This window comes from Orbicella faveolata, unplaced genomic scaffold (genome assembly GCF_042242905.1).
Source record: "Orbicella faveolata isolate gen_17 unplaced genomic scaffold, um_ofav_v1 contig_2, whole genome shotgun sequence".
NCBI lineage: Eukaryota > Metazoa > Cnidaria > Anthozoa > Scleractinia > Merulinidae > Orbicella > Orbicella faveolata.
In genome coordinates, this window is record NW_028301547.1 from 13,940,123 (window position 1) to 13,952,500 (window position 12,378).

At 38.1% G+C, this 12,378-nt stretch overlaps 1 protein-coding gene across 1 annotated transcript in view; it reads left to right on the plus strand.

The window, feature by feature from the left end:
- Positions 1-231: 231 nt before the first annotated feature.
- Positions 232-12,378, plus strand: part of LOC110047919 (uncharacterized) — a 16,639-nt gene continuing 4,492 nt past the window's right edge. The window contains exons 1-12 of the mRNA XM_020753671.2: positions 232-490; positions 1,192-1,355; positions 5,887-6,093; positions 9,036-9,225; positions 9,896-9,978; positions 10,417-10,479; positions 10,635-10,699; positions 10,953-11,040; positions 11,119-11,249; positions 11,535-11,619; positions 11,819-11,946; positions 12,079-12,228. Coding sequence (XP_020609330.1) covers positions 460-490; positions 1,192-1,355; positions 5,887-6,093; positions 9,036-9,225; positions 9,896-9,978; positions 10,417-10,479; positions 10,635-10,699; positions 10,953-11,040; positions 11,119-11,249; positions 11,535-11,619; positions 11,819-11,946; positions 12,079-12,228 — 1,385 coding nt within the window. The 5' untranslated portion in view covers positions 232-459. The remainder of the gene's footprint in view (positions 491-1,191; positions 1,356-5,886; positions 6,094-9,035; positions 9,226-9,895; positions 9,979-10,416; positions 10,480-10,634; positions 10,700-10,952; positions 11,041-11,118; positions 11,250-11,534; positions 11,620-11,818; positions 11,947-12,078; positions 12,229-12,378) is intronic.

A 12,378-nucleotide genomic window follows, 5' to 3' on the forward strand; every position in this document is an offset into this window, starting at 1 on the left:
CGAGGAAATATTTATTTTTCTCTTTCAAGCTTATTTTGCACTTCTCGGAAAATGCAATAACATTAATTTGAAGTGTTTATTGGGGTTTCTGGCAAACTCGTATTTGAGGTCATGATTTTACCAGCAGCTGCGATGAAACGTCATGTTGTTTTCGTGTTGGCCGGATGCGGACGTGGAATAATTAATTTCTCAAGGGCCTCCTTGACGGTGTGCCTTGATTTAAATTCTGAATATATTTTTCTGTAAACAAAAATATTTCGGGGCGAAACAGTAAGCATATGATTTCATAACTTGTTCCACGGAGCATCACTCCTTTTGATCAAAGAACAAAAGAACAGACTTTTGCGTCCTGATTAGCCAGTTTTAATCAGGTTTTTCTCGTGGAAAGAACAATCGCGAATAACTCCCGCGTGACACAAATCTAAAGAAAGCGAGAAGATAAGCACAATTGGAAAGAGAATGCGCGCTGTGTTCTACGAAATGATGATAGGTTAGTCACTTTACAGATTATTTCAGGCTATATTTTCGCATTCTTGGGTGTTTGAGGAGCTATTGAGATATTAGAGAGTGTAAACTCGTTAAGAACCATTTGAAAACAAGTTCCTCGCGTCACGCCAGGACACGTTTTCACTAACCCTCAGCTCAATCGCACGTTGCAAACTTCGGTTTCAGTAACAACCTTTGCTTCAGAAATCCTAAGTTGTGTTTTAAAAAAATAATAAACCCTCAATGCTCTTCTTTTCAAGCAGCAGTGAAGCAGTTTCATCTTTGTGTTGTTTTGAATAAAATCAGGTCATTTGGCACGAATACAGGAAGTTAAGGTAGTTAATCTATATTGCTTCATGCAACCACAAGGAAAACTTTTAGGAAAAATTATTTTTTGCAAAAACAAAATCCATTTCAGATTATTTCTTCTTCCCACTTACAAGATGCAGTAAAATTTGCTTTATACATGCACTTTCCAATGTTTGGAGTTATACATGTACAAGGTGATCATAAACAACGCCGAAGGGCGTTCGAAAACTAATATATTTCAGATCGAAAATTCTGATGCAACGTGACAAGTTGAGCTCACCCTATTTGACATGTTTGTGTTTTAACAATTGCAATTTGACACTCGGTTCTATGATCTTGGCCCTTTCGTTTCATGCTAACCGCACACAGGTGCTGCACGTTCCTTCCAACTTGCAGACGACAAGCTCAGCCGTTATGATCCACTAGATCTTACACACAACCACTCGCATTTCGAGCTAAAATGGAGGAAAACGCCTCGAATGGTTGAGGAAGAGGAAAATAAATGTTACCAAGTGAGACGTGATGGGAGATCGTCTTACGAAGAGGGTGTCAACATCCAGGTAGGTAGCGATATTGTTATAAATTTTAGTAATATTCCTTCGCAGTTTATGATCTTCAGTATTTTCCCACTCGAATAACTTAGTTCAATATCTGTTGAGACGTTTGAAAACGAATTATGACGAGAAGGGATGTCGAGTATTGAGTATCGAGCGGGTGATTGAAGAAAGAAATGGTGGAGTAGAAATTCAATCACGTTCGAATGGGATCAACGCATTGTCTATTGTTCGTTTAACGTTGTTATTGATAACCTTTGACTTGTAAATTCCCTAGCTGTAGGATCGTGAATTGGTTTTTGTTTTTTTGAATGGCTATTTAGGTTTTAATTTATTTGGTTCAAGCTGGGTTGCACGTAAACATGCTGGGTTGTTGGTTACATTGTGAAATCATAATTATCGTAATTACTCCGGGGTAGTCAATCGATAAAACTGATAATCGATAATATTCGATAACAGTCGATAAAACTTAGTCATTGATATCAAAAATCAATGAAAATTGATAAGAGGACTCGTTGTGAGTAATCAATAAGTAATGATTTTATCAATAAAATTATTGAATTTATCAATTCTAGCTTATCTTACATTTATCGAAATGAAACTTGCAGCAGAAGATATAAATTAAACAAGCGGGCAAAAACCTCTAATAGCAGCTTCCTTAAAAAAACGACAGATCAGAGAACGATAATGATAATTACTGTCATTCGGTTCATACATTGGAAGTTAGCTGATTTTTCAAAGTCTTCGAACCTCCAAGGGAAACAAGAATTGGTTTGAAAACCAAGTTGAGGAAAGTTGCAGACAAGAATCACCAAATGACATGGCATAGTTATTGAGAGTTATGTATTGAAATAAAATCATCAGTAAAATTGCATAAAAACGTAATGTGGCCTGATAAACTTACTTCCTCCTCGGAGTGAACTCCTGGACTTGAACTTGTCAAAATGTGACCCTGAAATTTACTGATTGATCTTAATTTCATTGTGGTGCACATCTACGAAATCCACAATGAAAAAGTCACAATCAATTGCTGCATCGACAGATACAGTGTAAACTAACAAACAAAGTTGGTCAATGAATCCGGTGAAAGTGATAAAATCAATAACTTCAAAACTTCGCCAGTGTCGGTGGATATCGAGTTTTAGTAATTGACTACCCTAGAATTACTGTAATTTCTGATTTCTGTTGTGTTGTATTTCTTGGGACAGAAAAATGTGTCTGTTGTACATATTAACTGGTGTCCGTATTGAGCAGACTCAAGGGAAAATATATATTAATTTTGCTTTTCTTTGGAACAAAGAAAATTGCCCGTAATGAGCGGCTTAATCATGTTCATAGACATTGAGATTCTATTTTAATTAGTACTGTACTCTACTTTTGACAATTTTTTTTAAATAATGTAAAGGAAATTCATACTGTAACTCAAGTTGGCCCAAGGTAGGGAACTTATCAGGGATTGGGTGGTTACTTCTTTTTTTGACATAGACTCATGAATGTGATGCAGCGCTTAAATGTAACAGCAGCTCTAATTGTATAGTCACAACACAATGTGCTTCATTATTCCTAATCAATATGTTCACATTCAGATAATAAACCAGACTACAGGTACACAATTCTGTGCTTTTCATCCAGGGGGACATATTATCATGGGGCTTTGTGGTGTTGTGGTGTTGATTGTTTTTCTGATGCAGGGATGAGGTGAATAAAGTCCCACCTTGTGGTGTTGCGGTGATCTCAAACTCTATGGTGTGCAACGTTTTTGTTTTCATCACCATAAGGTGTTCAGTGAAATGAAATTATTTGCGGTGCTGTGGTTTCTTGTTTAATCTTTTTCAGACCTAAATTTAGCATGTAGCTTTATTAATCGTTCTGTACTAATTTATTACACGCATGTACCATTGTGTCTAATTTGTCAGTAACCAATACAGACCACAAATTTTAAACTATTTAGTTCACCGGACATAGTCAATCAAACGTTTGGAAATTGAACTCAGGCAAACTCAATCCGTGGATTGGCAGTTGAACCAAATTGAACACAGAAGTTTGTGTGAGTTTGATTTCTGAACCAATCAAACTCAATCGAATAAATCAAACCTAATCAAACTCAATCCATTAGACTACTTTCGATTCAGTTCGGCAACTGAACACAATCAAATTCAATTTATTGGATGTGATTGTGTTTGGTGAATAAACTGGCTTGAGCAAAGGTCATGTTATGTGGTCTGACTGCCCTCTTGGTTACTGTGCGTAAGCTCTGGTAGACCTGCATACAAAGTATGCCCACTGAAAACAAATTTCTCTTGTCCTTTTATTACTGAATATTCAATAACAAAAATAGACTGTCCACGCAGTGAAAAGAACAGATTAGAACAAAGCTATCTGCACTATCCCTGTGTATTACTATGTCCAGGATTATGGCACCATTGCCATTGTAAGTTGACTTGCAATTGAAAAAATTACAATATATAATTTATTGAAGTATCACTTAATTTCATGTAAAAGTATAGACTTAAGCAAATTTCTAGCTGCCACACAGGCAGGTGTGATAATAATGCATTAGTTTTGTTTTTTGTTTGTTTTCCCTGAAGTTATTACTGAAGTAACTCAAGCCTCAAAAAAACTTGTTATTTTTTAACACCTCAAACACCAGTTCTACAGAAATCAAGAGTTCGGAAATCAAAATAATGTTCAATTGAGTTTGATTCCCCACTTTTTTGTGTGAGTTTGGTTTAGTTAGATTGCTGAACTCAATCCATAGATTGAGTTCGATTGAGTTCAACCGGGTTCAGTTTACTATGCCAGGAGTTAATCTTCAATATGCTCCAGTTGTTTCCAAAGTTGTTTTCATATATATGTAACTTCATTGTCAAGTAACTCGACCTCAGCTCTGCCACCTGGACTTCAGTCTTTGGTACTACGAAAGTTGAAACTACCAACATGGAGAAATCGGGAGCTCCACAATCTTTCCGCTAGGTTTAAGGTCATGATTTGGAAGAGCTGTACAATTCAACAATCACCTTATTCAATGATTAGAAATGTTTTTCGGCTTTTTCATTTCTGATAATGTCATACAAACATGATTGTTTCAAAATGATTATCGCCCAAAATTAAAGAAACTGAACTGTGAAGTTTATTTCAGTCTATGACAATACTTGTTACTGTTAAGACATGCAACTTCCTGGAAAGGTTGTTTTATCACTTGGCAGCAGTGGCTTTTTGAGTCAACCTCTCTGTCATGTTCATACAAACGAAATGTACCAGTAAGAACAAGAAACGATTTACAGGCACCAGCAGTATCGACCAGGTCTGTCATTAAGTTTTTAGTCGTCTGAAGCCTTGTTCTCCACACCCGTAGCAAATTTGTTACTTTATGGGTGAATTCTATCAACAACAGGCAATTTCACCCATAGCATCAAGGGAAAATCAAACATACTCAGCCGTAACAGGTGTTAATGACAGCCCTGTCGACCCATAGGCATTTGACAAGTGTTGTGATGTGTTTATTTTGTAGAAAATTGTTGAGGTATAAAAGTATAATTACAAGTGTAGATGTTCAAATCATGGAGCTAAATATTTATTGTTGCGGTGCAGTGACTGTATTTCGTAGATTTTCTTGTGATGATGTGGTGTTTGTTGATATTTTTGCGGCGTTGCAGTGTTCAGAGGGATCCCATGTCCCCTTCTTCATTGATTCCATGTTAATCATTGTCTGGAATGAATGTCTTGGAATGTCAGGGCTTATGGAAGGGGCACTAGTACTTTCTCATTAATGACCGTGGCAGAAAGTGGAACTAATAAGCGAGTGCTCATAAGAAACAGGGTGCTTATTGGCTGGGGCTAGAGGCATTGGGTCTTTGCAGTTTGGTTTTGGTCAAGCCACTTTACTTTCACCATGCCTCTCTCCACACAAGTGTATAAATGGGTGCTAGTGAATTTATTGCTAAAGGGTAAGCCAGCAGTGGACTAGCTTTCTATCCAGGGGGATATACTTCAAGCCGCTTAGTGCTACAGAAATCGGGGTAAGCTCTGGCTGTATGGGCCACCAGGCCAGATGCAGACATTTCGTGTATCATGTGATATGATGCAAAGTAGCATGCACACAAGGGTTAAGAGAATAAGAGAAATATTAACTGGCTAAATGGAGCTCCTGGAATCCACTTTCATCTTTAGTTAATGTAAAACTTGTTTTATTCTGTTCAGTCATTTATCTCCCAATTAAACCCTGTTCATAGTTGTACTTTTTTTCTTCCTTTTTGTGCTTATGGTTACTATATTATTTTCTCCCCAACCATGATTTTTTTTTTTAGTAAGTGTACACAGCAATTTATGCTCTGTAGATGAGCAGTTTGTGCTCTGATAATTAAGAGCAAATCAAAACTATTGTTTAAATTGAGCAAAAATAATAGAAAATAACAAACAAACATGACATCAAACCAGCAGTCATGTTAGTCTGGCCTGAATATCCATAACTAGCAATTCTTTTGAGCCTGTATTCTGGTTATTAATTCTTCCTTTTGTTTTAATACTTGTAAACCAGACTGACAGAATGGTAGACTTGAGCTACAACAGGACCACTCTCACACCATCATCAGCAGCTGTCAGTGTGGACAGCATGGGTGACACACTAAACACCGCTACCCTGGTGGCCATGCTCCTGTCAAGTGCTGTGTTTATAGCACTGGTTATCGCATTGTTGATTTATCGATACTACAGACGAACCTCTGGACCTGTCTGGATATCCAAGGTATTCAGATGATAATAATTATTAATAGTGATAATAATATTTAATAATAATAATAATATAATAATAGTAATACATGTAATATAATAATAATTATTATTATTGTTATTATCATATATTGAACTCACTATCTCTTTTCTGATTGGCTGAAAGCGTATAGTGAATTTTCGAAATCAGCGCCTGTGACATCTAGCTGCAGATTATACAGTAATCATGTCAAGGACACTCAAGGTCACGGGTAACCAACTCATGTATGACTGTGGTGCATGATTTCTGAGGGTAATCATGTCAAGCTCGTGCGCTTTGTGTTGCTTGCCATTAGTGAAGAAGCAAAAACATGACTTCCATGCCTTTGGCTTTGGCTGATAACCCCTACATCGACCTTGATTATTGTGGATATCACGAAAACCTCATCTAATAATTGTTTATCATTATATGCAAGTGTTGCACGTTAAGAATCATGCGCAGTGGAATTAAGTCTCATAAGTCGGCAGTTGTGGTTGCTTCATAGTTGTGTTCAAAAAGGTTTGATATTTGTTTAGGAGGACGGGTCTAAAATTGGGGTGAGGGGTGAAAGGTCCAGCTAACTTGAATAACCTTTTGGTTTGCTTTTTGTAAGATTAGCTTTCGATAATGGTCATGGCAATGCCTCTCACCTCTAACCCCCCACCTCTAGCCCCCTTCCTCTCACCCCTCACCCCGTTTCAGGACTCTGAGGCGTTCTCACTCTTTACTGACGAACAGGTAAGGTTTACACAAACAAACAAACTAAAATAAGGGCTGCTACCATGAGGTTAACTTCGGGAAATTTTTTTGTGCCTAAAACCTTCGTAGTTGCGTTTAGGTCCGACACGTGTTTTATCTTTATGATTGACACTCGTGCACTTTGCCATCAACTTTTCTCAGTTTTGTATATTTTTCTCCGTACCAGAGAGTATTTGCTTGTGTTCCACCTCTTCCCTTTCTTCCCCTTGCCATCTCCTTTACTTACATCTTTTTCCCCGGCCGTTTTCCTCTTCAGCTCTCCCCACATACCCTGAATCAGTTAAGCCTGTTTATAACATAACTAAAGTTCTGATTGGTTAATTCATCGCCTACTATTTGCCCATAAAAGGACTTCTTTTGCTCCTATGTGTCAATGTTATGTTGTAAAGAAAATGGTAAACGCCACAGCTGTACACTATTGAGTTATGGATGCACTTGGGAGGTTTGCTAAGCACTCAAGAAGCTAGGGCAGCACTCGGCTATCGCCTCATGCGACTCTTACGTTTCTTTCATACTTAGCAACCTCCTGCGTGCATCCCTTGTTAAAAAAACGTTCTTCAAGAAACGCCCTTTCCTGGCCATTTTTGCACAACACAGAGCTATAGCTGATATTACTTTGCTTTTGCCATTTTTGTCTCGCGCTTGCTCCTTTACAAAATTGTATCTTTCAACATACATAGTTTGGGTGGTGGTAGATATTTTTTGTGTTTGTTGTTTGTCAGTGCACTAGTAAATAACACCACAGTTATAACTTTTTATTGATTTTTGTGCAACGCGTCAATCGCCGTTCGGTGAATTCAAATATACTCCTTTATATTTAAATAGTTTGCGTTGATTTCCCGGGTCTCGCAGGAGAAGAGATTACAAGACCGTGGAATGCAAACAATTTACATTGCTAATCAACAGACAAACAGAACCAGGCCACTTCTTAACTTCATTCTTGTTAAACAATTTGCATTTGTGTGAGGCTTTTGTTTTGGACGGACTTATTTCCTCTCCGTCGACAAGCGTTGTTTTTGGCTTCGTTCGCTTCATGTTCGTTAAATTCGTCTGTTTTCTCGTGAACCAAGGTGAAAACAGGTGTTTCTGTGTATTGCCTTTGTGAACAACTCTTGGGGTTTCTTGTGTCAGAAGAGCTGAACTTAGAAACGAAAATTGACAACAGAATGTCACCATGCGGCTCCTGGATCTTGATATTTTGAGCACGTTTGAACATTTTGTTAGAGCGAAACTACTGGGGAACTCGCTAAGGATGAGTTCGTTAACTCTAAGTTTGGAATGAAAAAGGAAACTCTTTACATGCGTTCGATCAAGTGATGTGTCCGGTATGTTTGAATTTCCATTTTAAAACTGTTAATGGTTAACCTTTGGTCTTTACTCTTAGTTCAAGACATGCTGTTTTGGGTTTTTGTGAATTGTTTGGTTTGCGCTCATTTACAGTTTTCGCAATTAAAAACAAAGCAAGGACGAAGCCTCTCAAGGAAACAACAATACCAGAAAACATTGCACAACTAAAATACAATGCATGAACATCGTTTTAGATCCATCTTAATTTATTTTCTCAATGATTTGAAGATGGCAGAGCTAAAGTAAATCGTTGACTTGACTTAGTTTTACGGTCACCATGATACATTTAACTTTACTTGTTCGATGCAGCTGTGTAAGATACATAATTTTTTCCAATTAATAATTAAATACCTGTAGCTGACTTTTCAGCGTTTTTTACTTGAAAACTGAAATTTTATCTTTGGTTCTTTGCATCATTAGAAAAGAGTAACATCTTATTGTAGTACCAAACCATTGTATAGATTTCCATTATTCAAATTGAAGTTAAGATAAATCCTGTAAAAAATTCTCATGGCGAAGAAGTTGTCATAACATGTAGGACGCAATCCAGTGTAAATCTATTGTATTTTGACAACTACTCATAAGCTATTTCCTTACAGGAAGTAGATAATGTTTTTGCGGTATTGTAAGTTGGCGCTTGTGTCAAGAATTATTTGCAGATTTTATACAATTTCTAGTATTTTCTATATAAGTATATCTTAGGATTATTTTCTTTCTCAGCTAAATTGTCTAAATTGACGTTTGTTTTTAGATTTATTTCGTGTTTCTCAAAAGGAAGCCGGAATTGCGTTTATGCCATTAATTTATCGTGAATTTTGTAATTTTTGTTTCAGCTCGCCTTTATTCGCGGCCGTTACCGCACCATGAAACATGAGGAGCAGGGAACTCGAGATAATTTTATAATGGGTTTCAGTAACCCCATAACAGAGAGTTCAGCCGAGTCTGTTGACAAGGCTGATGGTCAAGTCACAGTGTTAGGTTATAGACCTCTCCCAGAGGATGGTCATAAAGATGGAATAAAAGGTACGCTAGAATTTTAGGTTGCTGCTTGTGTCACTCGAAAGGGGTTAAGAGGCGCGTAAAGGAATTAGACTTACCATATTCTTGCCTTAAAATTTCCGCGTGTTGTGTGAGTTCTGTTTCATTTCGGGGTTACAAAGAGGAGGTGACCCGTTGCTTTACTAATTTCGATTGTGGACCGAACCTCACTGGCAGTACCAGCCATCCTGATGAGATTAAGACTGAGAGACTGGGAATGAATTGAAGTAGTGAAAATGTGAATTATAAGATTGTTATGTTCTAGGTTAATTCGATTGTTCTGAACTAGACTTGAAGTCATAGTACACTAGGCGCTCCTCCAAGCCGGAGTTCACCATATAACTCTAAACCAGGACAATTCTCATCACCACACTCGCTGTCGTCTTGTTTTCCCTTCTCAACTCTCCTAACTGCCCTGCGAAGAGGGCGTATCTCAGTGCGCAATCTCCGCATCTCGGAAAAGCAGCAGGGTACTGGATCATGATAAACGAGTCAAAGTGCAGTAAAAGACGTATGCGCGTGGACTGAAGCATTACAAGCGCGCGCCACTATTTTGTTGGAGCGCGTGTCATCTCTACCGTCATCAATGAAACAAATTGCTACACGATGGACGGAAAGAACAGACTTCCTGAAAATTGTGTCAATTCATTTTTAGATTACAGTCTGCTTTACAAACAAATGTTCCCGCGGGACCGCTTGGTTTTCGGGACCGATCTCGGGACAGGGTGGTTTGGAAAGGTTGGTGGTTTAGTGTACTATTATTAACGTTCAATGGTAGTTAAATGGTAGTGTAAGGCTTACTTTCAGGATAGAGTTGACTACGACCAAGAGTAGACCTCAAAAAAAAAAAAAGGCAGACGGTAGAGTGCAAACATCGCGAAGCATGTGGTGTATAATTATATATTGAATATCGTTCCTCGTGCGATCATTTGGTCTCTATTGTCTGAGTAGTGTACTGATGCAGGATAGCCTTCAATCATTTACTGATCACTGAATCCGTTACGTTGTTTGAAACAGTTGTTATATCATGTATGTAGGAATAAAAAAAGTTATGTTACGTACAGTGTATGCAACAAAAAAAGTTATGTAATCTTCGATATACAATTAATTTGTGAAGGACTTGCCCTGGTCAGCCATTGTTTCAATTGTTATAAGGATTTCTCGTTTCCTGTTCAGGTGTATGAAGCAGACGCTTATCGCATAAAGACAGGCTGGAGAAAGACCAAGGTGGTTGTTAAAGTAAGTAGCTTATTCTCGTATCCCTTATCACCCGCCTGATTTTGAACCTTTTCATATTAACTGCTGCTCACTTTTCTTGTGGTGTGAAGAACTGGAGTGAACTTTGAAATTGACTTATGCGTAGAAATTAATTTTAACCACGTTTTCGTTAATAGGAGCTACGAAAAAATTCCATATCACAGATGAAGGAGGTTTTTTTGAAAGAAACGGATGTTTTAAGGTTTGTGACCAGTGATAAATGCAGCATCAGAATGATTTGAAATATTTGATTTATTTTCGTAGCGTGCACTGTTTCTGAATCATCTACCTTTCTTTGTAATTGTGCCGTATAAAAAAAAAAATCAGTAATGTCGTTTTTATAAACCTTAGTTGCGCCAAAGCAATTGCGGAAACATGTAACTTTTCCAGTCAGAGCTACGTGTTCCCTATTGAGTGCAAAATAAAGCTTGTGCTTATTCTTTAATCTTCACCAGGCGTGTTGAACACAAGAACGTGTTAAGTGTTTTAGGACAAACTACAGAACAGGAGCCTTTCCTTGTCATCTTGGAACATTCTTCCGTGGTAAGTAATCGTTTGGTCTAAGCTGTGCTCGTAATTTGTACTTTGTTTAATGTACTTTTCGTATTTGTTCGTTAACAGGGAGATTTGAAAAAATTCCTTTTGGAACAACGTTGTGACAAGAAGCGGGAAGGGGTTCCGTTGGCTCTGCGCATGTCAATTGACATTGCTTCTGGTCTTCACTGCTTGCATGCGAATTACTTTTATCATAGGTAAGTTCTTTTGATCTGAATACTCCAATGTTTGTTGTAAATCGATCGTGGATTGTTACGCTTGATATAGCAGCATAATATGTCGTTTGATAGTGGCTCTATTTGAGAAACGCAGACTTGCTATAAACTTAATAACTTAACTATCTAAAATGTGTCTGTCCTGCACAACTGACTGCAGTAAACGTGTTTCATTCGCTGACCTTCTACCTTTTTAAGGGTGGTGACCAAGTAATGAAATATGTCACAAATGTTTGTCACTGATGGATTTGTCGGTTTTTTTTTCAGCGACCTTGCTGCTCGAAACTGTCTCGTGTTTCCTGATTTGTCTGTAAAAATTGGTGATTATGGAATTTCAAGATGCGTTTACAAGGTTTGTGAACATTTGCTCTGTCAAGGCCTTCTCAATTCTCCTTTTCTTGCCCAGTAGAGCTTACCCATCTGTTGTATGCTTGGCTGTGTCAGTCATATCAAGTGCGTTGTTTAGTCCTTTTCCTGTCGAGCAAAACGTTGGTCCCCGCTGTATTTGTTTAACGCTACTAAAGTTTAGGCTTCTGTGCAAATTATTTCAGAATGACTACTATAATAGACCAAACGCGCCCAACACCATCCCTGTCAGGTGGTTAGCACCAGAGGGCGTGGTTATTCAGAAAGATGGAAGCCTGCTGACTAAACCTGCGTCTAGCCATGGAAATGTGTGGTAAGTGACAAGAGTTAGAGTGGTTGTCTTTGGCTTCTTTAAAATTTAAACATCATGTTGGCGTTTCTTTGGAGGAATAAGTAAAACATTTCGACAACATTGACTGGACTTTGTCGTGTGGTGATTTTGCAGGTCATTTGGAGTAACGCTTTGGGAAATTGTTGAAGGTGGCAAGCAGCCATATGAACAGCTATCAAATGAAGAAGTATTACATAGTGTGATACAAGATCAGCTGTATCAGCTGCCAGAGCCGCACAAAAGGGGAAACGTATTGGACTTCCTGTAAGTGCTTATTCTCAAATCACCGCGGCTGTCAAATCACACTTAAGTATAGCAGTGGCACTTGTTTTGAAGAGGGCGCCATATGAAATTAAGCCCAGAGAGCTAAAGGTAGCTGTCATCACACATTGTCAAGGACGAAATGGGAACACT